The 25,000-nt window shown below is 45.7% G+C and overlaps 7 protein-coding genes and 1 long non-coding RNA gene across 9 annotated transcripts in view; 1 reads left to right on the top strand and 7 right to left on the bottom strand.

Moving 5' to 3' along the window:
• The window catches only part of LOC135112987 (DNA-directed RNA polymerase II subunit RPB1-like), an 8,454-nt gene extending 6,181 nt beyond the window's left edge, over positions 1 to 2,273 (bottom strand). Inside the window, exons 1-4 of the mRNA XM_064027907.1 lie at positions 2,236 to 2,273; positions 1,626 to 1,751; positions 1,179 to 1,501; positions 407 to 523 (exon numbers count right to left, since the gene is read on the bottom strand). Coding sequence (XP_063883977.1) covers positions 407 to 523; positions 1,179 to 1,501; positions 1,626 to 1,751; positions 2,236 to 2,247 — 578 coding nt within the window. The 5' untranslated portion in view covers positions 2,248 to 2,273. The remainder of the gene's footprint in view (positions 1 to 406; positions 524 to 1,178; positions 1,502 to 1,625; positions 1,752 to 2,235) is intronic.
• LOC135113272 (uncharacterized) overlaps positions 1 to 25,000 on the top strand; it is a 36,228-nt gene that overhangs the window by 10,532 nt on the left and 696 nt on the right. Inside the window, exon 3 of one of the 2 annotated variants that reach the window (XR_010274782.1) lies at positions 7,339 to 7,829. The exons of the other annotated variant lie outside the window; for it this stretch is intronic. This is a non-coding gene — a long non-coding RNA (uncharacterized LOC135113272). The remainder of the gene's footprint in view (positions 1 to 7,338; positions 7,830 to 25,000) is intronic. 2 annotated transcript variants of the gene reach the window in all.
• On the bottom strand, positions 6,559 to 7,434 carry LOC135113270 (cuticle protein-like). Its single transcript, XM_064028481.1, has 3 exons — positions 7,375 to 7,434; positions 6,975 to 7,070; positions 6,559 to 6,886 (listed from the first exon to the last, which is right to left on the bottom strand). The coding sequence occupies exons 1-3, from the start codon at positions 7,384 to 7,386 to the stop codon at positions 6,614 to 6,616; spliced, it is 381 nt and encodes a 126-aa protein (XP_063884551.1). The 5' UTR covers positions 7,387 to 7,434; the 3' UTR covers positions 6,559 to 6,613.
• Positions 9,366 to 10,743, bottom strand: LOC135113268 (cuticle protein 8-like). Its single transcript, XM_064028479.1, has 3 exons — positions 10,185 to 10,743; positions 9,785 to 9,880; positions 9,366 to 9,697 (listed from the first exon to the last, which is right to left on the bottom strand). The coding sequence occupies exons 1-3, from the start codon at positions 10,194 to 10,196 to the stop codon at positions 9,419 to 9,421; spliced, it is 387 nt and encodes a 128-aa protein (XP_063884549.1). The 5' UTR covers positions 10,197 to 10,743; the 3' UTR covers positions 9,366 to 9,418.
• On the bottom strand, positions 12,733 to 14,006 carry LOC135113271 (cuticle protein 8-like). Its single transcript, XM_064028482.1, has 3 exons — positions 13,463 to 14,006; positions 13,148 to 13,243; positions 12,733 to 13,060 (listed from the first exon to the last, which is right to left on the bottom strand). The coding sequence occupies exons 1-3, from the start codon at positions 13,472 to 13,474 to the stop codon at positions 12,788 to 12,790; spliced, it is 381 nt and encodes a 126-aa protein (XP_063884552.1). The 5' UTR covers positions 13,475 to 14,006; the 3' UTR covers positions 12,733 to 12,787.
• Positions 16,456 to 17,789, bottom strand: LOC135113269 (cuticle protein 8-like). The gene is made up of 3 exons (XM_064028480.1): positions 17,262 to 17,789; positions 16,875 to 16,970; positions 16,456 to 16,787 (listed from the first exon to the last, which is right to left on the bottom strand). Exons 1-3 carry the CDS (start codon positions 17,271 to 17,273, stop codon positions 16,509 to 16,511), a joined length of 387 nt encoding a protein of 128 aa, XP_063884550.1. The 5' UTR covers positions 17,274 to 17,789; the 3' UTR covers positions 16,456 to 16,508.
• Positions 19,685 to 20,589, bottom strand: LOC135113452 (cuticle protein 8-like). The gene is made up of 3 exons (XM_064028710.1): positions 20,549 to 20,589; positions 20,108 to 20,203; positions 19,685 to 20,020 (listed from the first exon to the last, which is right to left on the bottom strand). The coding sequence occupies exons 1-3, from the start codon at positions 20,558 to 20,560 to the stop codon at positions 19,742 to 19,744; spliced, it is 387 nt and encodes a 128-aa protein (XP_063884780.1). The 5' UTR covers positions 20,561 to 20,589; the 3' UTR covers positions 19,685 to 19,741.
• The window catches only part of LOC135113267 (cuticle protein 19.8-like), a 1,833-nt gene continuing 827 nt past the window's right edge, over positions 23,995 to 25,000 (bottom strand). Inside the window, exons 2-3 of the mRNA XM_064028477.1 lie at positions 24,727 to 24,843; positions 23,995 to 24,328 (exon numbers count right to left, since the gene is read on the bottom strand). Coding sequence (XP_063884547.1) covers positions 24,050 to 24,328; positions 24,727 to 24,843 — 396 coding nt within the window. The 3' untranslated portion in view covers positions 23,995 to 24,049. The remainder of the gene's footprint in view (positions 24,329 to 24,726; positions 24,844 to 25,000) is intronic.

Raw genomic sequence — 25,000 nt, 5'->3', positions numbered from 1 at the left:
ACCTGGTAATGCTGATGATTCGGTATTGACAACAGAATCAAGGAAAGAAGTGACTGACATGTTTAATAGGTGGAAGGAGGGGATGGAGCAGAGGGGACTGAAAATAAACATGGAGAAGACAAAACTAATGGTGACCGAAAATGAAGCTAGAGAAAAAATTCAGTCAGGAAAATAGCCATGTGGATGATGTGGGAGAGGAGTGGGAGCAAACTCAGTGTTGTGTACTAGGTGTAATAAATGGTGTCACCAACGATGCTCAGGTCTGAGAAGTCTCAGAGGGGCGCAGAACTTTGCATATCCAAGATGTGTGCGGGAGGAGGAGGGTGGTGGTGGCGGTGGTGGTGACGAGGATGCCGGGTTGGAGGTGAATGGAGGCGTGTTGGAGGAGGTACAACAGTTTTGCTACTTGGGAGATATGTTGGACTGTGAAGCGGGTGTAGAGAGAGCAGTAAGGGCGAGAGTAGCAGCTGCATGGGGAAGATGGCGAGAAATTGCCAGTTTATTGGTGAACCGCAGCATAAAACTGAGGATCAGGGGAAGGAGCTTGTGTCAGATCTGCTCTTCTGTATGGAGCAGAAACATGGGCACTGACAAACAGACTGACAGATATTCTACGTATTCTACGTATTCCTGTATCTCAGGATGCTGAGATACATGGCAGGAGTGAGGTGGCAAGACGGGAGGTCTAGCAGTGAGGTGGCGGAGATGAAGACCTTTCTGTTGAGCTGAGGAAGAGAAGATTGAGATGGTTCGGACACGTGAGAAGAGCGGAGGGAGGGGGTGTTGAGCTAGGTGAAGGAGGTGAGGGTTGGAGGCCGACGGCCGGTGGGAAGGCCAAAGAAAAGGTGGAGGAAGTGTGTGACGGAGGATATGAATTTGTTAGGAATGGAACATATGGCACAAGATCGCCAATTGTGGAAAGCAGTCATCGCCCGTCCAACCCCACCCTAATGGGAAAATGCGGACGTTAAACGAAAATGATGATGATGATGATCCTTTCCAACGCGAGATTTATAATAGTGAGACCTTCCTTTTATCTGAGTGATGAGTTTCGATCATAAAATGAAAAGTTTGGATTACAACTCATATAGTTTTATTCGTGTAGGAGACATTAGTGGCGGAGTGTATGGCAATAAATAGTGAAGGTTCACCCTAATAGCTTCGTCTAGGGTGGTCACTGGTAGGCTGGTGGGGTGGGCGCTGGTCTGTAGGAGGGCGCCGGGGTGGGGCCGTAAGAGGGCGCCGGGGTGGGGCCGTAGGAGGGGGCAGGGGCGGGGGCGTAGCTCTGCTGGGGGTACTGGGCCTCGCCCTCGTAGGTCACCTCGGCCACGAAGCCTGAGTCGCCTTTGACGGTGTAGGTGACCTTCTGCAGGCGGCCGTCGGGCAGCTGCACGTAGTAGGATCCCTGAGTGTCGTAGCCGTCGCGCGCCTCCTGAGCACCAAAGTCGTTGCCAGAGTACTCGTCCTTGACGGCGTAGTTGTAGTCATACTTGGGCGGCGCCTGAGGAGGAAAAAAAGGTTGTAGCGAACGTGTCCGCGACACAATGCTGACGGCGGGAGTGTCAGCGACGCGGTATTGTGGGAGTGTGTGCTCCCTCCTTCAGGAGACTGAGGAAGCTACTCACCTCGGGGGCGGGGGCGCTGTAGGAAGGTGCAGGAGCGTTGTAAGAGGGAGCAGGAGCGTTGTAGGAGGGCCTGGGTGTATCGGGGCGAGCGAGGGTGGCGGCCACGAGGGCGAACAGCAGGACAATCTGAAGGAGGGAAAGGGTAACATTGTTACATTTGTATCTCGCGCTCGCTAGTACACACACACACACACACACACACACACACACACACACACACACACACACACACATTCTTTCATTCATGGTACCTTTCAGCAAGTCGGTCATGTTTATTCCACATGCTTAACACAATTTGGTTAATTACATTTAGGTGGTGAACAAGGAATCATGTATAGCACTCCTGCCACCTTGACGTTCACACGTTTGCCTCGTCTTGTCACCAAACACAAAGGCGCCTGTGGTTCTCATCCAAAGAAGTAAATTCACTTACGACTTATTACAACTTTTAAGACACGGCGCTCCACAGCAACGTTGTGCGCACAGTGTAGAGAACGAATGTACTTTGGAAAAGAGTAGAATATTTACAAATAATATTAGATATGAGATGGGGGAGTGAGTGAGTGCGGGGCGCGCCAGTGCAGCAAGGCTGGTGGGGGTTGTGCACTACCTTGAGCGTCATGTTGAGGGCGGCTGAAGAAGATCCCAAGTGATGACCGAGAGGGACGCGCCGCCTTATTATACTGTGACGGGACGCCCCTCGGTGACGTCAGGCGAGCCTCGGGCCGAGAGAGGCCGCCCAGTGCTGAAGGACAAGGCCTGCTCTTCTCCCGCCCTCCCTTCACGTCCCGCGGAGGAGGCCTGCTGTGGTAATGGCATGTAGGAGGTGGAGATGGTAGATAATGAAAATGACGATAATAGTTATAATTATGTTAATATTGATAATAATTATAATAATAATAATAATAATGATATAATACTAACAAAAATAATAATACAAACAATCGTTCATTATGATTTCTTTGCATTATTTTGTGTTTCGTACAGCCCAAAAGCAATCATTATTATTTATAGGACTGTAAAAATGAGAGAGAGAGAGAGAGAGAGAGAGAGAGAGAGAGAGAGAGAGAGAGAGAGAGAGAGAGAGAGAGAGAGAGTCCATCACCATCACCATCATCAGGGTCCTTATCATTTCGTAAATAGAGCAGATGATTTCACTCTTCCCTCTCTTCCCTTCACGCGCCATTATAGAGGAGTGGCGGTCATGCAGTGTGGAGGAGCGGGGGAGAGTACAGTGAAGGTGAATGGTGCTGCTCTGCCCTGCCGCTGCTAATGCTCCTGTGTATTATTGGAATAAATGCAACGTAATGTAGGGGATTATGAATCACTTATATATATTTATCAATTTTTTTGCACCATGGTCTTTATTCTTAAACACTTTGTTGTCTCATCAGGATTATTTTCAAAAGCCACAGAGATTATTAGTCGTGTTCCAATGAGTTATTTTCGTGTTGGTGATGGAGAATTCTTGTTAAACTTTCATTAAGATCATGACAGCAGCACAACCTTGAAGGGCTGCAGTAACTTCCATTAAAACTTGTTGTTGTTGTTGTAATTAGCATTGTTTTTTGTTTTCTTATTTTTTTCTTTTCTCCTTTTTTCTTCTTCCTCTTTTTCTCTTTCCTTTCCGTTCTCTTCTTTTAATTGTCTATTTTCTTTTTTCATTTCTTCTTCGTCTTCGTCTTTTTTTTCCTTCGTCTTCGTTGTCGTCGTCGTCTTCGTCCTCTTTGTTTTCTTCTTCTGCCTCCTCCTCCTCCTCCTCCTCCTCCTCCTCCTCCTCCTCCTAACAATAATAATCACATCCATCACGAAGTTACGGACGGTGGTCACTTCACTTTATGGCCCGTATTCTGAAACACATTGCTCTTCTCACCACGACTACTTTTAAAGGCCACAGATGTAATCAGCCAGGCTCTCAAGAGTGTCTCTCCTGTTGTTAATGCAAAAAAAAAAAAAAAAAATATTGTTAATCTGTCACTGAAACCGTAAAAACCCTTGAAAATTCATGTAACTTTAACTAGAGCATTTTGAAAGTAATCGAAGTGCAAAGAAGTGTATAACGGTGCGTGATGCGTCTCTCCTCCGTGTTGTGCAAAGGAAGGCTATCCAGGTCTGCCTGTAGGAACGTTTGCGTAACGATCACCGGGAGGAGGAAGCGTGGTGCGTACTGGAAGTGATCGGGAGGGCGTGAACGTGTGAGCGCGTGAAGGTGTGGTCTCCGTACAGAGGGTGTGATTATGTATACTAGAGTGGTGTTGAGTGGAACTGTATGGACGGTGGGTAATTCTGGAGGTGTTATTGCGTGCGTGGTGTATAGTTACTGTATACTGCGAGGAAGTAGGAAGTATAATAGTGATATAAGAATTAGGGAGAACTGGTTAGAGTAGAGGTATATAGACTACAGGTAAATAAATATAAAGGTGTCATTGCGTGTTCAGCGTAAAGTTACTCCATGTTGAGGGAGTAGGGAGTACAGACCGAGGAATAAGACAGATCAAGGTTATACTGGAGTGGTGGTGGAGTGGACGTATATTGACTACACGATGTGGTAACGTGCTTAACGTGGAGTTGTTATAAATTGCGATTGAGTAAGAAATATAAAATGTTATTCGAGGAGGGTTTCAAGTAACTTCCATTATGTTTTTGGTTTCTCCTCTCAAGGGATTAATAAGGTTTTCAGTGAGACTTTTCTTTACAAATTTTGTTGCCGTCGAGCATAGCATTTCTTACAAAAATAAATAAGTAAACACGTACGTAAATAGATAGATGAATGATTGAATACATACATAAAGAAAGAAAGAAGGAAGGAAGGAAGAGAAAAAAATAACGAAATAGAAAGTTAAAAAAACAAAAAAATAAGAAGCAAGATAAAAGCAAGAAATAAGTAGCACCAAGGAAAACTGGTTATAGTCGGGGACTGCGGGTTGCATCATCGTACTCTGGCAACCTACCCGTCAACATTGTCTCTGAAACCGTGCATGCATTACCACTACTAATAGTATACTCATGCAGCAAACGTTAAAAATTAACTATATTTCGTTGTATTTGCCGTTGCTGCTTGTATAGGTGTATTATCAATAGAGATAACTCAACCTAAAGTGTATTCCACTGGTAGATGAATAGAACAAACTCAGTAATCAGGTTGTCAGAGCCAAGTCATGAGGGATATTTAAATGAAGACCACATATTTATAGATGAATATAGGTGGAAGGAAATAAGCAGATGTGTTTCATGTAGGGAGCTGACGGCTTCTTGCAGCTTCCCTTGGTTTCTTGTGTTCTTATGCACGGTTTCTGACAGTTAAGTTTCCTGTGTGCGATAGTGCAACCTTCAGTAATCATGACTGCAGCTGATCGAGTAAGATGAGCTAACCATCTCACTATGAATGTGTTTCCTTGACATTCAGACTAGAGCTTGTATTCTGAAACGCTTTACTCTCACCACGACTGTTCTCAAAGGCCACAGCAGAGATGAATAGCCGTGTTTTCAAGACCGTTTCTACTGTTAGTACTGCAGAAGACGTGTTTTATATGTCTAGAACCGTAAAAAACACCCTTAAAAACTGTGTAACTTTAACTAGATCCTTTTGAATATAATGTTGGTGCGATGCTGTTGTTTCAGAATACAGTCCCATTTCCCTCTGAAGAAACCAAAAGCGAACCTACACGGGCATAAACTCATCTCATAGCACCTGCAATGCATAGGCAGATGTTCGATGGTGACCTTCAGTGCACAAGGAAATGTGTACGATAATTACTTGTACGACGTATGGTTGGTAATGCCCAAGAGTCAGTGACGCGTAATGGACAGAGAACTTCGAAAAAAAAAAACAAATAGACTGGTGGCAAGAAAAGAATGATTCGGAGGGTAAAAGTGTAAAGTTTATTAGGTCATGTGAAAATTATGGGAAAAGAATGTTTAGTTGTGTTGTAATAACGAAATGACGACTGAAGGACGGGTGTGGGTGTGGGTGGAGAGAGAGAGAGAGAGAGAGAGAGAGAGAGAGAGAGAGAGAGAGAGAGAGAGAGAGAGAGAGAGAGAGAGAGAGAGAGAGAGAGAGAGAGAGAGAATGGGATTAGGGGGATGAAGAGAAAAGGCCAGACAATACAGAAAACGGATTGACAACAAGGGCTGACTCGTAAAATATTGGAGCTGCCGTGAATGTAAGGTTCTTAAATAACTACTCCACTGATTATTTCCCTCACAGCCACATATTGAAGCGTAGCCGCCCTTATGGAGCCTGACAGTACACCTAGGGATCATAAACAGCAACGTAGAAATATTAGGTTGAACGGCAAGGCTATTACTCTCCAGTTTTGAGTAAATTTTTTTTTTTCTCTCTTTAGGGATTGTCATCTCACTGGGTCTTTTCCTTGTCCTAGGTCAGTGTCTCTCTTGCATAAGAAAGTGAAAGAACAGAAAATTAATTACTTGTCTTATTCCACTCGTGAAAGGTTGAAAACAATTTGCCATACTTTATCAGAATTAAAAGTATGATGTCTGTGTGTTTGATGTTTTCCTGAATTTGCCACACATGCATTGTGGGAGTAGAGAAATACTGACTTGTCTTGATATCTGCCTTGTTTGTAGAACTGTTTAAATAATTCTACAAAGCAAGTTAGAGCGAGTTGCGGCGATTAATAAGGTAACGTCCCAGGTCTGATTTACTGTAGTGAGGAAGACAGCAGTGTCCACGCAAGATAGTGCTCCCAGTGCCCATGAACGTGATGCCGTGCTGAATAGGGCACTGCTTATAGAACATGAACACAATACAGCGATGTGTTTGGTGTACAGAGGCAAGGAAAGACTTGAGAATTGACAGAATGTGTAATGAAATGTCCTTAGTGAGTACAAACAGACGCGCCTCACTGTCATATTACTCTGTGACATATTACTCTGGGTCGCCAGAGGCAGGTTTTGGTGAAACAAGAGGTACAGGTCATGAATGGTTTAATAAATAATTGTGTACAGTGTGTTCTGCAGGGTGCTCACTGGTAGGCTGGCGGGGTGGGCGCTGGCCTGTAGGAGGGGGCTGGGGCGTAGCTCTGGGGGGCATACTGGGCCTCCCCCTCGTAGGTCACCTCGGCCAGGAAGCCTGAGTCGCCGTTGACGTTGTAGGTGACCCTCTGCCGGCGGCCGTCGGGCAGTAGCACGTAGTAGGATCCCTGGGTGTCGTAGCCGTCGCGCGCCTCCTGGGCATTGTAGTTGTTGCCGGAGTAGTCGTCCACCACGGCGTAGTTGTAGTCGTACCTGGGCGGCGCCTGAATGGGAAAGAGCGTGGCAGTGAGCATGGCCGCGATTCAGCGGTGGGAAACTGAGCATCCTCCTTGAGGAGGAAAAAATACTCACGTCTGGGGCGGGGGCGTGGTAGGAGGATGCGGGAGGGCGGTAAGACGTATCGGGGCGGGCGAGGGCGGCGGCTACGAGGGCGGAGAGCAGGACGAACTGAAGGAGGAAAAGGGTAAGAAAAGGTTTGCCTTAAGGCGACACACACACACACACACACACACACACACACACACACACACACACACACACACACACACACACACACACACACACACACACACACCAGAAATTTACTAAAATTACTGAAACACTGAGGCCATCGAATACCAATGATAAAAAAAATTTTTTGTCTCTTCTGATATTCTGTGAAAGAAAGAATATTGGCAACAAATTTAAACAAGGAAGATTTTTTAATATTTTATAGAAGTCTGAGACAAAACCACGGGCCGGCGTTCACTACCTTGAGAGCCATGGCGACTGTGACTGAAGCTGATCACGAGTGATGACCGAGGAGAGACGCGTCGCCTTATATACTATGAAGTGTTGCTGCCTCGCTGACGTCACGCGAGGCGCGGCCTGAGAGACGCCGCCCGCAATTGAAGGACGGACCTTTGAACTCGGTGGAGAGTAATTGTATCATTGGTCATGTTGTTCTTGATATTGATGCTGCTCTTGCTGTTGGTGATGGCAGCAAGAAGCTGCTGTGGTGCCTTTCTTCCAGTCTCATAGGAGGGACACTCGGTGGCGGAAGGCAAGGTGGTGATAATGAGACATGGAATCGAAGCAGTAAAGTGGTGGTGCTCTGTGTCCTGGAGGTCAAGACTTTGCCTGGAGTGCTGTGGTGAATATCACGTGTGCTGGCAATGTGCCACCGGCGAGCGTCATGCAATATATTGGCAAATATTTGCTACACAGGTAGTGTAACATAATATTTTCTTTTATATATGAATGAAATAGATTTTTACACATAATATTTTCTTTTATATATATGAATGAAATATATTTTTACACAGAACATTATGTACGCCTTGTAGTTTTGTACTTAAATCAGTGTGCTCTAGGATTAAGAAAATAGATTGCAAAAAGCCAATTAACCCAACAAAGGCAACTCCTGCCTTCAATTGGTGTTGTATTTTCTACTATGGGTCCTTTCACACGAAGCAGTTTGTTGCAGCAAGCAAATGCAGCAACTTTTAGTTATCGTTATTTTGAATGGTAGCTTTCACAAGTGACCAGTGTAATTTCCTGTATAATAGCTGATCATTTACGAGCAGATGGCATAGACAATCGATCGCCATAACTAATTCCCAGAGGTCCACAGTCCGGCAGGGCGGGAAGTGTTAAACAACGGTGATGCTGCAGGACGTGGTGTAGCTTTCAATCTGATCTTTCTTGTGTGGCCGAGAGAGACATGCGCCACGCAAGGGAAGGGAGGGTCAGTCTTAGGTCTACACCATACTCAGTTTGGGGGTTGGGAAGTACAAGTGTGACAGTCGCGACGGCGGGTAGACATGAGGGCAGGTAAGGGTGGTAGGTGAGCATTAGCTGACGGAGTGATGAGCTGTGTGTGACTCCGAAGGTACTTCGCAGTTACGGTGACGCTGAAGAACTGTGTGATAATGGGAAGCTGAGGATGAGGTACCATGTGTACGGACAGGGAAGGTGTGCTGTCAGTGGCGAGGTTTATGTACATCGCTAGAACATAGCAGATAACATAAGAACATAAGAAAATAAGGGAAGCTGCAAGAAGTCATGAGGCCTACACGTCGCAGTCCCTGTATGAAACTTATCTACCTGTGTGGACCAGTCATCCCTATCCATAAATTTATCTTATATTCTTTTAAAGCTCCCTAATGACTCAGTACTAACATGACTAGCGACTCCAATCTAATCATCCACCACTGGATTTGAGAAACGATTTCTTGCCAACTTTTTTTTAATCTATCCTTTTCAAGCTTGAACTTATTATTTCTTCTTATATTCTAATTACTGATCTTGACTATTTTACTCACATTACTCTTATAATATCCGCTGTGCCACTTTAAATCTACATCTCTCTAAAAAGTGTAATTTGAAAAGCTTCAGTCTCCTTAAGGAATATTCATCCCCCGTATTCTTTCGTCATTTTCTTTAGATTGATTCTACTAGACCTATATACTTCTTGTAATATGGAGCCCAGAACCGCACTGCATAGTCTAGGTGAGGTCTGACCAGCGCCAAATATAATTTTAATATTACTTCAGGACTTTCACGTTTATCATTCCTGAAAATGAATCCTAATATCCGATTAGCTTTTATTTTTGGCCTACATCCATTATTTTCTAAGACGGAAATCAGAGCTAATTATAATTCCTAATTTTTTTTTCTTATTTCATTGTGTATCTACTGTGTGGGTTTCTTCTACGTACGCTAAGAACTTTACAGCGGAGGGTTTTGGTGAAACAGGAGGTGCAGGTGATGAATGCTTTAATAAATAATTGTGTACATTGTGTCCTGCGGGGTGCTCACAGGTAGGCTGGCGGGGTGGGCGCTGGCCTGTAGGAGGGGGCGGGGGCGGGGGCGTAGCTCTGGGGGGCATACTGGGCCTCGCCCTCGTATGTTACCTCGGCCAGGAATCCTGAGTCGCCGTTGACGTTGTAGGTGACCCTCTGCCGGCGGCCGTCGGGCAGCAGCACGTAGTAGGATCCTTGGGTGTCGTAGCCGTCGCGCGCCTCCTGGGCATTGTAGTTGTTGCCGGAGTAGTCGTCCACCACGGCGTAGTTGTAGTCGTACCTGGGCGGCGCCTGAAGGGGAAAGAGCGTGGCAGTGAGCGTGGCCGCGACTCAGCGGTGTGAAAGTGAGCATCCTCCATCAGGAGGAAAGATACTCACGTCTGGGGCGGGGGCGTGGTAGGAGGATGTGGGAGGGCGGTAGGACGTGTCGGGGCGGGCGAGGGCGGCTGCCACGAGGGCGGAGAGCAGGACAACCTGAAGGTGGAAAAGAGTAAGAAAAGGTTTGCCTCACGGACACACACACACACACACACACACACACACACACACACACACACACACACACACACACACACACACACACACACACACACACACACACACACACTTGCTTTGCAATAGAAAGGAAAGGCAAATATGTTTCCTTGATGTGCATCTAAACGTCTATAATTTTAATATTTTCCTCTAATGTCCCGTAAATTGAAGAAAGGCGGCAGCAAAGTGAACGCCTCGCGAATCAGACAAAACCGTGGGTCGCCGCAGCCTGATCGTGCACTACCTTGAGAGCCATGGCGACTGTGACTGAAGCTGATCACGAGTGATGGCCGAGGAGGGACGCGCCGCCTTATATACTGTGGAGTGTTGCTGCCTCCATGACGTCACGCGAGGCGCGGCCTGAGAGATGCCGCCCACAAGTAAAGGACGGGCCTTTGAACTCGTGAGCAGTGATAGAGCTGCTGCTCCTGTCGGTGCCTAGTCTTTTGGGTCCAGGTTTTGAAGCTTACTGCACATTTAGGGAAACTTTTATCTTCACTTGTTTTGCTGGCTGCTCCTCGTGCCAACACTTTGGTTTGACGTCATGGTTTTGGGGAGTTGGGCAACAGTGTGGGGAGTTCTAAGGTGACGAAAGCAACGATTGTGAAATCAGATTTATTTGCTTGTAAATGTTGCCGTGTTGATAAGGCTTTTGGTGAAGGAAGACTGTAAAATTGGGCCTTAGCCTGCAATGCTGTGGTGAATGCAAGGTGTGGCCAACTTCCGGCAATGCACTGCAATCTTTTTTAAGAGTTTCAGCACTACACACAATGTGTGACTTCACAAAGTGATAAATTTCTCGGCATGCCCCCAGTCTCTCGCCATTTTCTCCAGTTACTTTTACTTGCCCGAAAAAAATAATGTCATCTTTGTTTTGGAGAAAATATGTAATATAATAAGTTATAACTTTTTATACCTTTAATTATACTTCAATTAAATGTTGGCATTTTGTGTAATCAAATCGTGGGCTGTCAAGACAAAGCAAGTAATGCTACAGGCTGCCGTGTGCAGTGTTCCAAGGTGATGTTTTGTGTTTGACAAAGATTTAAGAGTGTGTAAGGGAAAGAAGAATGAAACATACAGGCCGTGTTGTATAAATTTCAAAGTTTTTTTTTTTTTTTGTGAGCAGCCAAGATTTAAGAGGAGCGAATAATGGAAGGGAAGGGTCCGCCGTGGTATGTACGGTGATAACACGCACTCTTTGGGGGTCGAGGGGTTCTCAGGCGCATGGGTTGAAGTCCTGGCAACGGTCTGAGGTAAGGAAGAACATCCACTCAGAGTAACAGTTCCCAAGTTCCAAAACCAAAGGCCTTCAATAGAAAATGCTGTCTTGGTCCTAATAAGGACGTAAAAAAACCCCAAAATGGTATAAGGAAGGCCTGTCCCTGTGTCTCTCAACTTGGGAGCGGGGAGTACAGATGTGACAGTGGCCACAGTAGGTAGATAGGTAGTCATTTAGAATGGTAGGTAGGGGTGACAAGTGACACTAATGAAATATGCGTCTCTCAAGGCACGTCACAATTACATTGACGCCGAGAAGCTGTGTGACCTTGAATAGCTGAGTGTGAGGGGCCAGCGTGCGTAAGACCTGCTGTTAGTGGCGAGGTTAGTGCATCACTAATATTAATGTGTGTTAATGGATATTCTAAGGCCACATTCCACAGCAGCTACTGCGCTCCAAAAAAAAATCTCCCGTGAAAACATTTCAAGATTTTCCTTGATGATGCTTGTGACGAGTATTTGTTGACATCAGTGGGTGGTCAATGATTTACTATCCTGAACATAAAAAAAAAACTTGAGCATCCTGAAAAACTACAGACCGTATCCATGATGTGTGGATAAATCATGAAAATCGTGTGTCATCGATGAGATGGATCTTTTCTTCTCTTGAATGTCCTGAATATCTGTGAATGATGGCGCGTTGATTATATGGAGCATGGCCTGTGTTCTTAATATGCTTTGTTTTCTGTAGACTATTCTAAAAAAGCCACCGATGTGATAAGACGGTTTTTCATTGTTGTTTCTTGCAAAGTTAGTGCAGAATTCATATTAAAATATCATTAAAATAATCTTGAAAATCCAACTAACCTCCACTAACTAACCTCCAACTAACCGTCAGCTTCTCACTTTCATGTTTTTTATTGATTAAAAAAATATCATGAAGGAGGCTGGCTAAGGGAACGAAAAGTAGAAATAAAGGGTCTTTTTTTTTCCGCTGACAAAGAAGGAAACGGGAGAAAAGTCCAAAATAGAGACCATTATCACGAACCAAAAGAGTGTGTCCCGCACAGATACTTGCAGGAACCCGTCAACACTCACACTCCCGTCCAGCGCACCACAAGACCTGGGCGGGGAGGCGTGTCGTGTGGCGAAGGAGGAAAAAGGGAAAGTGAGGTGCGGTGTGGGTGACATGTGGTCTGTTAATGGGAACACTTACTTTGCTATTAATTTGTAAACTGACGTGTGACTGTAGTGCAGCAGTTAGTAGCGGGGAGTGATGCCAGGGTGTGGTTTTGAAACCTGTAGGTGTGTGTAGAGGTGTAGAGAGAGAGAGAGAGAGAGAGAGAGAGAGAGAGAGAGAGAGAGAGAGAGAGAGAGAGAGAGAGAGAGAGAGAGAGATGCTACTAAGTATGATGTTTAATCGTTCATTGATTTTATTGCTCTCAATCAAAGTTTAGAAAAAAAAAACAATATTTGCACAGTGCACCGCGGCGTTGTCCTGCAGAAGGCGGAGGACGCGTGGCATGCCGTGTGTGCTTGAGTCGTCGGGCAGGTTTTGGTGAAACAAGAGGTGCAGGTCGTGAATGGTTTAATAAATAATTGTGTACAGTGTGTCCTGCGCGGTGCTCACTGGTAGGCTGGCGGGGTGGGCGCTGGCCTGTAGGAGGGGGTGGGGGCGTAGCTCTGGGGGGCATACTGGGCCTCTCCCTCGTAGGTCACCTCGGCCAGGAAGCCTGAGTCACCGTTGACATTGTAGGTAACCCTCTGCCGGCGGCCGTCGGGCAGCAGCACGTAGTAGGATCCTTGGGTGTCGTAGCCGTCGCGCGCCTCCTGGGCATTGTAGTTGTTGCCGGAGTAGTCGTCCACCACGGCGTAGTTGTAGTCGTACCTGGGCGGCGCCTGAAGGGGAAAGAGCGTGGCAGTGAGCGTGGCCGCGACTCAGCGGTGTGAAAGTGAGCACCCTCCTTGAGGAGGAAAGATACTCACGTCTGGGGCGGGAGCGTGGTAGGAGGATGCGGGAGGGCGGTAGGGCGTGTCGGGGCGGGCGAGGGCGGCGGCCACAAGTGCGAAGAGCAGGACGACCTGAAGACGGAAATGGATAAGAAAAGGTTTGCTTATGGCGAGACGGAGTTACCCACACTCGCACTTGCTTTGCGAAAGAAAGAAAAGAAAAAAAAAAAAAAACATTGTAGAGTAGTTGCCCTGATGTTCTTTTTTTTTTTTTTTTTAAGTGTAATAGCAAGAGTTTCGTGAAAGGGAACAAACGTTGTTGTCGGCCGCCGCAGCCTGATCGTGCACTACCTTGAGAGCCATGGCGTCTGTGACTGAAGCTGATCACGAGTGATGGCTGAGGAGTGATGCGCCGCCTTATATACTGTGGAGTGTTGCTGCCTCCCTGACGTCACGCAAGGCGTGGCCTGAGAGACGCCTCCCGCAGGTGAAGGATAGGCCTTTGAACTGGGCGAGCGGTGATGGAGCTGCTGCTGCTGCTGCTGCTGCTGCTGCTGCTGTCTAGCCTCCTTGGTCAAGGTTTTGAGGCTCACCGCACCTGCAGGATGCTGCCGCATATCAGCACTATCAAATTGACATCTTGGTTTTTATGAGTTGGGCGCCAGTGTTAGGAGTTCCAAAGTCACGAAATTAAGTTGTGAAGTCAAATTTATCTGCTTGTAAATGTTTCCGTGTTCGCAAGGGTTTTGGTCAAGAATGCCTCCAAAATCTGCCTTGGACCTGCAGTACTGCGGTGATGGCAAGGTGTGGTCAGCTTCCAGCAGTGCACTGCAACCTGCTCAGGAATTTCGGTAGTAATCACGATATGGCTTCAGTGAGTGAAGTATTCCTCAATATGCAACCAATACGTTACGATTGTCTCCAGTTGTTATCTATGATTTGAAGAAAATAACATGACAATTAAACTTGCCTATATTTTTAATAATAATTCAGATCGAAGTATTTTCTGTACTTGAAGCAGAATACTGCACGCAAGGGTGTTGGGTTGCCTTTGGTAAGGTGCAAAGATTGGCAGGGCCAGAAAAGTTAGTAATATTATTGTCAAAGGTGAAGAGAACCAAGGAGATGTTGTAGGCTGTGTTGTATAATTTTCCAAGGTGATGTTTTTATTGATTGGGCAAGATCTAAGAGGAGTGTGTGATGGTCTGTCTCTCCACACCAAGAAGCATTGCCTGGAAACAGTATGTGCAGTGTGAACTTTGCACACATGGAAGAAAAAAAGTTTGGAGACATTTAGGAAACATATGACAAACTTTGAGAAAAAAATACATACAGTTGGGAAACACTTAAAAACATTTCAAATAACATTTGATAAAACATCCATTCATCCATCCATCCGTTAATTCATCTATTCATTAATCCATCCATCTGTCCACTCATGCAGCCATCAATCCATCTATCTTCTCATCCACACATTCATCTGTTTATCCATCTATCCATCAGTCTTATCTGCGCTGCAGTCATCCATCTAAATACTCACTCATCTATCCATCCAGTCATGCACCCATCCATGCATCTACGCACCTATCCATCTATTTTTCCATTTATCCATTTACCCATCTATCCACTCATCTCAAATGTTTCCAGGAATTTGGGAAACATTTTGGAAACCTTTCAGAAGCAGTTTGGAAAGATTGTTTCCAAACATTCTTTCCGGTGTAAGGAAGGGAGGACGAAACTTGTGTCTCGAAGTTACGAAGCTTGAATGCGGGAAGTACATTTGTCGCAGTGGCCACAACAGGTAGAGAGAGATAGGAAATTAGAATGGTATGTACGAGTAGGAACGGCAGGTGACACGCTGATGAGCTTAAGCGTGACTGCCAAGGCACGTCAGTTAACGTGACGCTAAGGTTGTGTGACCTTGAGCATCTGAGAGTGAGGGGCCCGTACGAGGACAGAGAAGACGTGGTGTTAGTGGCAAGATTTGTGTATCACTACTGCCTGAGTGCTGGCGCGTGTTGGCGTGTGTGGCAGCTTCCCTCCTGGGCATGGCTAGCGGGCCAGGAGGGGCGGCAGTGTCAGGAGCACCATGGTTCCGCAGCACCATAAACACAGGCCTTTTTTTTCTTTTCTTGTTTTCTTTTCTCTGCATGAAGGAAGCTGGTCAAAGTCACAAAAAGGAAAAAAGAAAACGGCATGTTGCTCCTTCTGCAGAAATTAATGGGAAGAAAATAAAAAAAATGAAGACCAATTTAGTGTGTGTGTGTGTATATATATATATATATATATATATATATATATATATATATATATATATATATATATATATATATATATATATATATATATATATATATATATATATATATATATATATATATATATATATATATATATATATTCGTTCAGTGCTGTAGTTCTTACCCTGGGGTGTATTCCCGGAAGGTAGGAAATATCATACTTGGGGTAAAGAGCATGATGGTCATTTCAGTGCTATATTTAGAAAGGACCATAGAAATAAGTTTGACAGTCGTGATTATTCGGACAGGTCAGTGATCCGCACATTGCATTTCCGGAAAAACGTAATGATTTCCCATTGCAACTGAAGTTAATAAGCATCTGTAATATTTAATTGAATCTTTGGAAGGATATTTTCACAGTGGAGAGGTTACTGTGGCACAGAGATGGATTCGAGATCCATTTCTCTTGAACATTGATTCCATGGATGATAGTGGTCTTGAAAGATGATGCTCAGCTGCAGGCCAATGACAGAATCTACTTAGAATCTGAGTCATTGCAGCTCGAGGTGTTTTTTGGTGTGCAGAACTCAGAACTTTCCCAAAGCTAGCGGAAAAGGCACTGGATGTCCTCGTGCCATTTGTAACCACATACCTATGCGAGGCAGGTCTTTCAACGCTATATCACATCAAGGCCACGACCAGGAACCGTTCAAATGCAACTGGTGACATGCTTGTGACACTTTCGAAAAAAAAAAATCGTTTCAGTATATCAGTGATGAAAACAACAACGCAGCCACTAAAAATGTGTCAGTGTGTACTACATAATCATACTGTTCGCTAAGAGAAATTTGCATTATTTTGGTTTAGTAATGAAATACTTAAAATTTCTGAGGTGCCTTTGTTTAATTGACCAGTGTTCGTTCCTTTCAGATTTTGACAGAAGGTACAAAAAAATGTTGTAAGATCCGAAGAGGATACCGGGGCTAAAAAATAAGTTAATCCGCTGCCTTAGTGGACTGCGGCGTTGTCCTGCAGGAGACGCAGGACGCGTGGCATGCCGTGTGTGCTTGAGTCGTCGGGCAGGTTTTGGTGAAACGAGAGGTGCAGGTCGTGAACGGTTTAATAAATAATTGTGTACAGTGTGTCCTGCAGGGTGATCACTGGTAGGCTAGCGGGGTGGGTGCTGGCCTGTAGGAGGGGACGGGGGCGGGGGCGTAGCTCTGGGGAGCATACTGGGCTTCGCCCTCGTAGGTCACCTCGGCCAGGAAGCCTGAGTCGCCGTTGACGTTGTAGGTGACCCTCTGCCGGCGGCCGTCGGGCAGCAGCACGTAGTAGGATCCCTGGGTGTCGTAGCCGTCGCGCGCCTCCTGGGCATTGTAGTTGTTGCCGGAGTAGTCGTCCACCACGGCGTAGTTGTAGTCGTACCTGGGCGGCGCCTGAAGGGGAAAGAGCGTGGCAGTGAGCATGGCCGCGACTCAGCGGTGTGAAAGTGAGCACTCTCCTTCAGGAGGAAAGATACTCACGTCTGGGGCGGGGGCGTGGTAGGAAGATGCGGGTGGGCGGTAGGGCGTGTCGGGGCGGGCGAGGGCGGCGGCCACGAGGGCGGAGAGCAGGACAATCTGAAGGAGGAAAAGAGAAGGAAAAGGTTTGCCTCAAGGCGACACACACACACACACACACACACACACACACACACACACACACACACACACACACACTTTTTCTTTGCGAAACAAAAAAGTAAGTTTCTTTGGTGTGCCTTTAAATGTCAATAATGTCAACAATATTTTTCCTCTAATACTCCGTGAAGGGAAGAAAGGCGGCAGCAAATTAAACCACCAAATCCTCATGAACGCCTCGGGAGTAACCCAGACAAAACCGCGGGCCGCCGCAGCCTGGTCGTGCACTACCTTGAGAGCCATGGCGACTGTGACTGAAGCTGATCACGAGTGATGACCGAGAAGGGACGCGCCGCCTTATAACACCGTGGAGTGTTGCTGCCTCGCTGACATCACAGAGACGCCGCCCACAAGTGAAGGACTATGTATTTGAACAGAGCAAATAATGGTCGAACTGCTCCTGCCGCTGCCTGGTTTCATAGGTCACGGTTTTAAAGCTTAATGCAACTGTAGGGAAACTTTTATGTTTACTTGTTTTCTGCTGCTGCGAGATCGGATTATTACCTTGATTTTGCTGATTTGGGCATCACAGTGAATTCAGAGGTTACGAAAACGACAACTTTGTAATTGGATTTATTTGCTTGTGTATGTTACTGTGTTGGTAAGGCTCTTGATCAACGAGGACTGTAAATTCATGCGCCAGTCTGCAGTGATGTGATGAATGCAAGGTGTGGTCAGCTTCCGGGAACTGCACTGCAATCTGTTCAGGAATTTCGGCAATACACGATGAGTGTCTTCATTGAGTGACGAACTTCTCAATACGCTCCCAATATATTACTATATCCTCCATCAAATTTTGTTTGTTAATGGAATCTGTTTTGTCATAGTTTTAAAGAATATAATGAGTAGATTCTCTTATTTTTTTCTTTTAGTTCTCAAGATAACTGTTCGTTTTTTCTGCACTCCAGTCGCACTTCTATACGTAAGTGTGCTGGATTGCCTGTAAGAAGAGACTGTCCGGGTGTAGTGGTGGGTAGTGAAGGGAACGGAAGTGATGTAGGCTGTGTTGTATAGTTTTCAAAGGTGATGCGTTTTGTGTGGTAAAGACTTAAGAATGTGTGAGGGAGAGGAGGATGAGATTTGCAACTGAGTTGTAAAAATTTTCAAGTTGAAGTTTTTGCGAGTGCCCGTACTTCAGGCGAGCGAGTAAAAGAAGGGAATTAAAGGGGCCCATCGTGCTACAGTGATACCGAGTGCGCTATGCCAAGGGGTCCTCAGGCACTTGGGTTCTAATCCTGGCAACAGTCTGAGGTAAGGAAGAACACCCATTTGGATAACGGTTCCTTAATACCAAAACCAAAGATCTTAGTTAGGACGTAAAAAAAAAAAATAAATAAATAAATAAATAAAAGTTTAAGGGAAGGGAGGGCGAGATTTTGGTCCACTTGTCACTTAGCTCTGGGGCGTGCGGTGCAGTTGTTACGGTGGCCACAGCAGGAGGACAGATAGGCGGTTAGAATCACAGGCAGGCATGGCATTTGACGATCTGATTAGCTGAGTGTGACTTCCAAGTTATGGTGACGTTGAGGAGCTGTGTGACCTTGAGTAGCTGAGGGTGAGGGGCCAGTGTGAGGAGAGGGAAGACCTGCCGTTAGTGGCGAGGTTTGTGCATCACTACTGAGTGAATAATGGCGCGTGGTGGTGTGGATGGCATTTCCCCCTTCTGGGCATTGATGGAGAGACATGAAGGGATGGTAGTGCTTGGCTGAAGGACAGTACATGCTCGCTCACCCGTGGAAACCTTCAGCCCCTGAGCGAGGCATGAAGTTGTTAACGATAGGGACGGACCTTGTTGCTGAGCTGCCGAGATGAATTTTTCTGTTTATCGTAAGGTTCTGAGCCTGTACCGCCTGTAGGTTACCATGCACTTGCACCGGGAGATGGCTGATGGGCAGTTTGTGGATGATCTTTGGCCACTAGATAATAAAAAGAAACAAAGATAGAAAAAGAAAAAAGTCAATTTCTAGAGGATTCGTAGCACTTCTGTGTACATGTTTTTTTTTCACTTTTTTTTTATGAAGGAAGTTGGCCAAAAAGTAAAAAAAACAAAAGAACGATACTTTGCCGCTCTCGAAGAAGTTAACAGGAGAAGAGTCCAGAATACACACCTTAATCATCACCACCACAATCACCAGCTTCCATGAATGCTTCCCGGAAAGAACACTTGCATTTGCCCCTCAACGCGCACACTCTAGTCCAGTGCACCGCATGACCAAGGCGGGGAAACGAACGTGTGGTGAAGGAGGAATTAGGGAAAGTGGGATGCGGTGTGTTGGTGATGTGTGGTCTGCGTAATGGGACCACTTACTGTGCTATTTATTTTAAGTTAACATGTGACTGTAGTGCATGAGTTAGTACTGGAGAGTGATGGCAGGGTGTGGTCTTGATAAGTGTAGGTGTATGGCATGAGAGAGAGAGAGAGAGAGAGAGAGAGAGAGAGAGAGAGAGAGAGAGAGAGAGAGAGAGAGAGAGAGAGAGAGAGATCCTTAATAGGTATGGATCTCAGATGTTTAGTTTCTTTCATTGGTTTCAATCTACATAAAGAAAAAAAAAAAATCGTTCAGTGCAACGCGGAGTTCTGCTGCAGGAGGCGCAGGACGCGTGACATGCTGTGTGTGTTTGAGTCGTCGGGCAGGTTTTGGTGAAACAAGAGGTGCAGGTCGCGAATGGTTTAATAAATAATTGTGGACAGTGTGTCCTGCGGGGTGCTCTCACTGGTAGGCTGGCGGGGTGGGAGCTGGCCTGTAGGTGGGGACGGGGGCGGGGGCGTAGCTCTGAGGGGCGTACTGGGCCTCGCCCTCGTAGGTCACCTCGGCCAGGAAGCCTGAGTCGCCGTTGACGTTGTAGGTGACCCTCTGCCGGCGGCCGTCGGGCAGCAGCACGTAGTAGGATCCCTGGGTGTCGTAGCCGTCGCGCGCCTCCTGGGCATTGTAGTTGTTGCCGGAGTAGTCGTCCACCACGGCGTAGTTGTAGTCGTACCTGGGCGGCGCCTGAATGGGAAAGAGCGTGGCAGTGAGCATGGCCGCGATTCAGCGGTGTGAAAGTGAGCACCCTCCTTGAAGAGAAAAGATACTCACGTCTGGGGCGGGAGCGTGGTAGGAGGATGCGGGTGGGCGGTAGGGCGTGTCGGGGCGGGCGAGGGCAGCTACTACGAGAGCGGAGAGTAGGACGACCTGAAGGAAGAAAAGGATAAGAAAGGGTTTGCCTCAAGGCGACACACACATACACACACACACACACACACACACACACACATATATATATATATATATATATATATATATATATATATATATATATATATATATATATATATATATATATATATATATATATATATATATATATATATAAAACCAGTCATTCGCCGTTATTTGTCACCGAATATCCATAATGCCAGCAATCCTTTGCTTCCTGCAAGAGAGGCAGTATCAACGTGAAGCAAGGAAGTTTCATGAACGCTTTATAGCCGTCTCTTAGACAAAACCGCGGGCTGCCGCAGCCTGGCCGTTCACTACCTTGAGAGCCATGGCGACTGTGACTGAACCTGATCACGAGTGATGACCAAGGAGGGACGCACCGCCTTATATACCATGTAGTGTTGCTGCCTCGCTGACGTCACGAGAGGCGCGGCCTGAAAGACGCCGTCGCCCACAAATGAAGGCCGGACCTTTGAACTTGTCGGCGAACTGCGATCGTGTTATTGTTTTGTTGTTTGTTGTTATTGTTGCTGGTGTTGTTGAGTTGTTCTTTTATCTGCAGGAGACTGCTGTGAAGCCTTGCTGCACGTCTCCTAGGAGCTACACTCGGTGGTGGGAGGGAAGGAGATGATATCGATGCTTGGACACAAGCTGGTAAAGCTGGTAAAGGAAGCGGCGAGGAAGTGATGTGGTGGTGCGCCGTGTCCTGACGGTCAAGGTTCGTTGTCTGGAGTGATGCGCCGGATGTCACGTGTGCTGGCAGTGTGCTTTCTCGAGTGGAGTGCAATGTGTTGGCAAATTTGTGCTTCATTCATAGTTTGGCTTGAGGAAGAGTAGCATTTCTTGATACGTAGCCAATCCTGCTGTGTTTATACTTTCTTTTATGTTTTGCCTTTTAAGTTGAATCTGTGGTATCTTCTCGTTGGTGAATGAAATAGGTTCCCATACAGAATTTTCTGTACGGTTTCTAGTTTACTACTTAAATCATTGGATTCTAGGATTGAAAAATATGAGGTCGACCTACACAGGGAAGCTCCTGTCTTCTGGTGCTTGATTTTTTACTAATGTTCCTTTCACACGCAACAGCTCTGCTGGAAGCAGTTGCAGCAACTCTTAGCAAGCGCTGTGTTGAATGGGAGTTTTCACAAGTGGCCAGTGCAGATGGATGTAGTACAATAGTTTGTTGTTTGTGGACAACTGGCAAAGACAATCTATAGATACAACTCCGTAGTTGCCTCGTGTGAAGAGACTCGGAAGTGTAAAGGTTGGCGGGACGAAAAGTTCAAGCAATGGTGTCTTAGTTGAAACAGGGGAACTGGAGTGATCCTTCAGGCAGTTTTGTGGCTGTCAGACTTATTATTATTATTATTATTATTATTTATTTATTTATTTATTTTTTCATGGCAGAGAAAAAAAAAATGTACCATGCAGGGGAAAGGAGGGACATTCGGTCTGGAGGGGGGGAAGTACAGGTATTACAGTGGAAACGGGGAGATCTCGTTGATGGGGACTCGGGCAGGAAAGCGCGGGACAGGCTTCTCCACCTACTGTCTCCAAAATTTACTGCTAATAATTAAAAAAACTAAGAATAACATCTTCAGGACTTGTTAGATGCCATGCGTGACAATTTACTACTTTTAGATACCTTCTGACCATGTGGCTGTAAATCGAACATCGGAGTTTTGCTGTATGGGCGCGCTGTGGTGTTTACAGTTCGTTTTTTTTTTTTTTTTTGCGGCCACTGTATAAGTATCACCATTTTTCATTAATTTTCTATCCATCCATCTGTCCATCCGTTCATTCATTCATTCATCCATCCATTCATTCATTCATCCATCCATTCATTCATTCTCTATACAGGGGCCTTATCCGTCCATGTATGGAGTATGCTTCACATGTCTGGGGGGCTTCCATTCATACCGCTCTTCTACACAGGGTGGAATCAAAATCTTTTCGTCTCGTCAACTCCTCTCCTCTAACTGACTGTCTTCAGCCTCTCTCTCACCGCCGCAATGTTGCATCTCTAGCTATCTTCTACCACTATTTTCATGCTAACTGCTCTTCTGATCTTGCTAACTGCATGCCTCCCCTCCTCTCGCTGGCTCGCTGCACAAGACTCTTCTTTCTCTCACCCCTATTCTGTTCACTTCTCTAATGCAAGAGCTAACCTGTATTCTCAATCATTCATCTCTTTCTCTGGTAAACTCTGGAACTCCTTGCCTGCTTCTGTATTTCCACCTTCCTATGACATGAATTCTTTCAAGAGGGAGGTTTCAAGATACTTATCCTTCATTTTTTGACAACCGCTTTGGACCGTATTCGGGGACCCATCTTAGTGGGCCTTTTTTTTTTTTTCTTTTTTTGGATTTTGTTGCCCTTGGCCGGTGTCCCTCCTCCTTAAAAAAAATAAAGATCATCTACCCATTCATTCATTCATTCATTCATTCATTCATTCATCCATTCATCCACCGATTCATTAATTAATTCATTCATAGAACTTTTTTTTTGCGGCCACTGTATAAGTATTAACATTTTTCATTAATTTTCCTATCCATTCATTCATTCATTCATTCATTCATTCATTCATCTACCCATTCATTCATTCATTCACTCATTCATTCATTCATCTGCCTATTCATTCATTCATTCATTCATTCATTCATTCATCTGCCTATTCATTCATTCATTCATTCATTCATCTACCCATTCATTCATTCATCTACCCATTCATCCATTCATTCATCCATTCATTCATTCATTCATTCATCTATCTATCCGCTTATCCATGTATCAACTCATCTATCCATCTATCAATTATCCATACATCCATCTATTCATGTATCCATCTATCCACTCATCCATCCATGTACGTGAAAATTTGTTTCCAATCATTTTGTAAGCTGTCTGGAAACAGTCTGCAAACTTTGTTTTCAAACAGTTTGCTAACTTTTTAAAAACAGTTACAAGCTGTTTCGAAACAGTATGCAAATTTTGTTCTCTAAATAGTGTTTCCTGGTGTGGACAGGCTTTCACACACAACAATACTGAAAGCCTAACTGTTTGTGGCGGCAGTGAGGCTTGGCGTGTTTGCGGGTGTGGTGGAAAGTGCATGTGTGTTTGTTGGGGAAAAGGAAGTGTGGCGGAAAAAACAAAACAAAAAAAACAAAGGACTGCTAGTTATTGGAGACGGTGTTCTGATTGCTGGAATGACATTTCGTGAGCCCTGTCAGGCAAAACAAAACCGTATTCACAATACGGAATACCGTGTATACTCCCATGTGGACGCGCTGAGGTAACATGAGTCTCTCATACGAATTGTGCCAACACGTCACCGGGACGCACCGCCGCATGCAGAGGGGTGGCCATACGTTCAACACTTGAGTAACGTGGTCTTCCCAGTCTTTTATGGGCTAAAATCATATTATAACACAAAGCTTCTTGGCTGCTCTCATGAGATCAGTCAGTATTGTATAGTGTGTTGTAAAATCCTCTCTAAAAATTTCTAGTTTCATAGTTGTAAATTACAATAGACAAACAAGTTTCAAGAGGTCACCTGGATTATTAAGACTGAAAGCGTTTGCTGTAACTAAAAGAAGGAAAGGCTATTGAGATAGACTTGGTGATATGCAATGCTTATAGCGAATAGAAACAGGTGTCCCTCACTGTCAGCTTTGTAACGTGCGTCCCGTGCTCACGTCACAAGGATGTTTCTCTATGACGTGTTTCAGAGAGTCAACAGCGGCAGGTTTTGGTGAAACAAGAGGTGCAGGTCGTGAATGGTTTAATAAATAATTGTGTACAGTGTGTCTTGCGGGGTGCTCACTGGTAGGCTGGCGGAGTGGGCGCTGGCCTGTAGGAGGGGGCGGGGGCGGGGGCGTAGCTCTGGGGGGCATATTGGGCCTCGCCCTCATAGGTCACTTCGGCCACGAAGCCTGAGTCGCCGTTGACGTTGTAGGTGACCCTCTGTCGGCGGCCGTCGGGCAGCAACACGTAGTAGGATCCCTGGGTGTCGTAGCCGTCGCGCGCCTCCTGGGCATTGTAGTTGTTGCCGGAGGGATCGTCCACCACGGCGTAGTTGTAGTCGTACCTGGGCGGCGCCTGAATGGGAAAGAGCGTGGCAGTGAGCGTGGCTGCGACTCAACCGACACGAAGAAACAACGATTTCAAGCTTGAAAAATTAAGTTAAAAAAAGAGATCGGAAGGAATTGATTCTGAAATAGAGTGGTAGATGAACGAAATGGACTCAGTAATCAATTTGTTAGTGCTGAGTCATTAGAGAGCTTTAAAAGAAGATTAGACAGATTTATGGATGGGGATGATAGGTGGAAATAAGTAAGTATATTTCATACAGGGCCTCGTGGGGGCCGGATGGCTTCTTGCAGCTTTCCTTATTTCTTATGTTCTTTTGTTAAATACTGGAAGCGACTTGCCACACACGAGAGAGCAGCTCTGTTTTGGGATTACAAACATCTGTTAGAAACGAGGATGCTACTTACATCAGGAGCAGGGGCGTGGTAAGAGGGTGCAGGTGCGTGGTAGGAAGGTGCGGGTGGATGGTAAGGCGAGTCGGGTCGGGCGAGGGCGGCTGCCACGAGGGCGGAAAGCAGAACAACCTGAAGAAAGAAAGATCGTCACACACACACACACAGACACCACCAATTATCCACCAATTTTTGACCACTGCTTTGACCCTTTTATGGGACTAGCATTTCAGTGGGCATTTTTTTTATTAGATTTTTGTTGCCCTTGGCCAGTATCCTTCCTACATAA

The sequence above is a fragment of the Scylla paramamosain genome, chromosome 25 (genome assembly GCF_035594125.1).
Source record: "Scylla paramamosain isolate STU-SP2022 chromosome 25, ASM3559412v1, whole genome shotgun sequence".
NCBI classification, from domain to species: domain Eukaryota; kingdom Metazoa; phylum Arthropoda; class Malacostraca; order Decapoda; family Portunidae; genus Scylla; species Scylla paramamosain.
Note: the sequence above shows the minus strand (reverse complement) of the source record. Positions and strands in the feature narration are given on the sequence as shown.

Bases quoted from the DNA above. Each gene is read 5' to 3' on its own strand.
- LOC135113268 (XM_064028479.1), bottom strand. The intron at 9,698-9,784 runs GTGAGTATCTTT...TTTCCCCTTCAG, and splicing joins ACCACGCCCCCGCCCCAGAC to GCGCCGCCCAGGTACGACTA.
- LOC135113269 (XM_064028480.1), bottom strand. The intron at 16,788-16,874 runs GTGAGTATCTTT...TTTCCCCTTCAG, and splicing joins ACCACGCCCCCGCCCCAGAC to GCGCCGCCCAGGTACGACTA.
- LOC135113452 (XM_064028710.1), bottom strand. The intron at 20,021-20,107 runs GTGAGTATCTTT...TTTCCCATTCAG, and splicing joins ACCACGCTCCCGCCCCAGAC to GCGCCGCCCAGGTACGACTA.
- LOC135113271 (XM_064028482.1), bottom strand. The intron at 13,061-13,147 runs GTGAGTATCTTT...TTTCCCCTTCAG, and splicing joins ACCACGCTCCCGCCCCAGAC to GCGCCGCCCAGGTACGACTA.
- LOC135113270 (XM_064028481.1), bottom strand. The intron at 6,887-6,974 runs GTGAGTATTTTT...TTTCCCATTCAG, and splicing joins ACCACGCCCCCGCCCCAGAC to GCGCCGCCCAGGTACGACTA.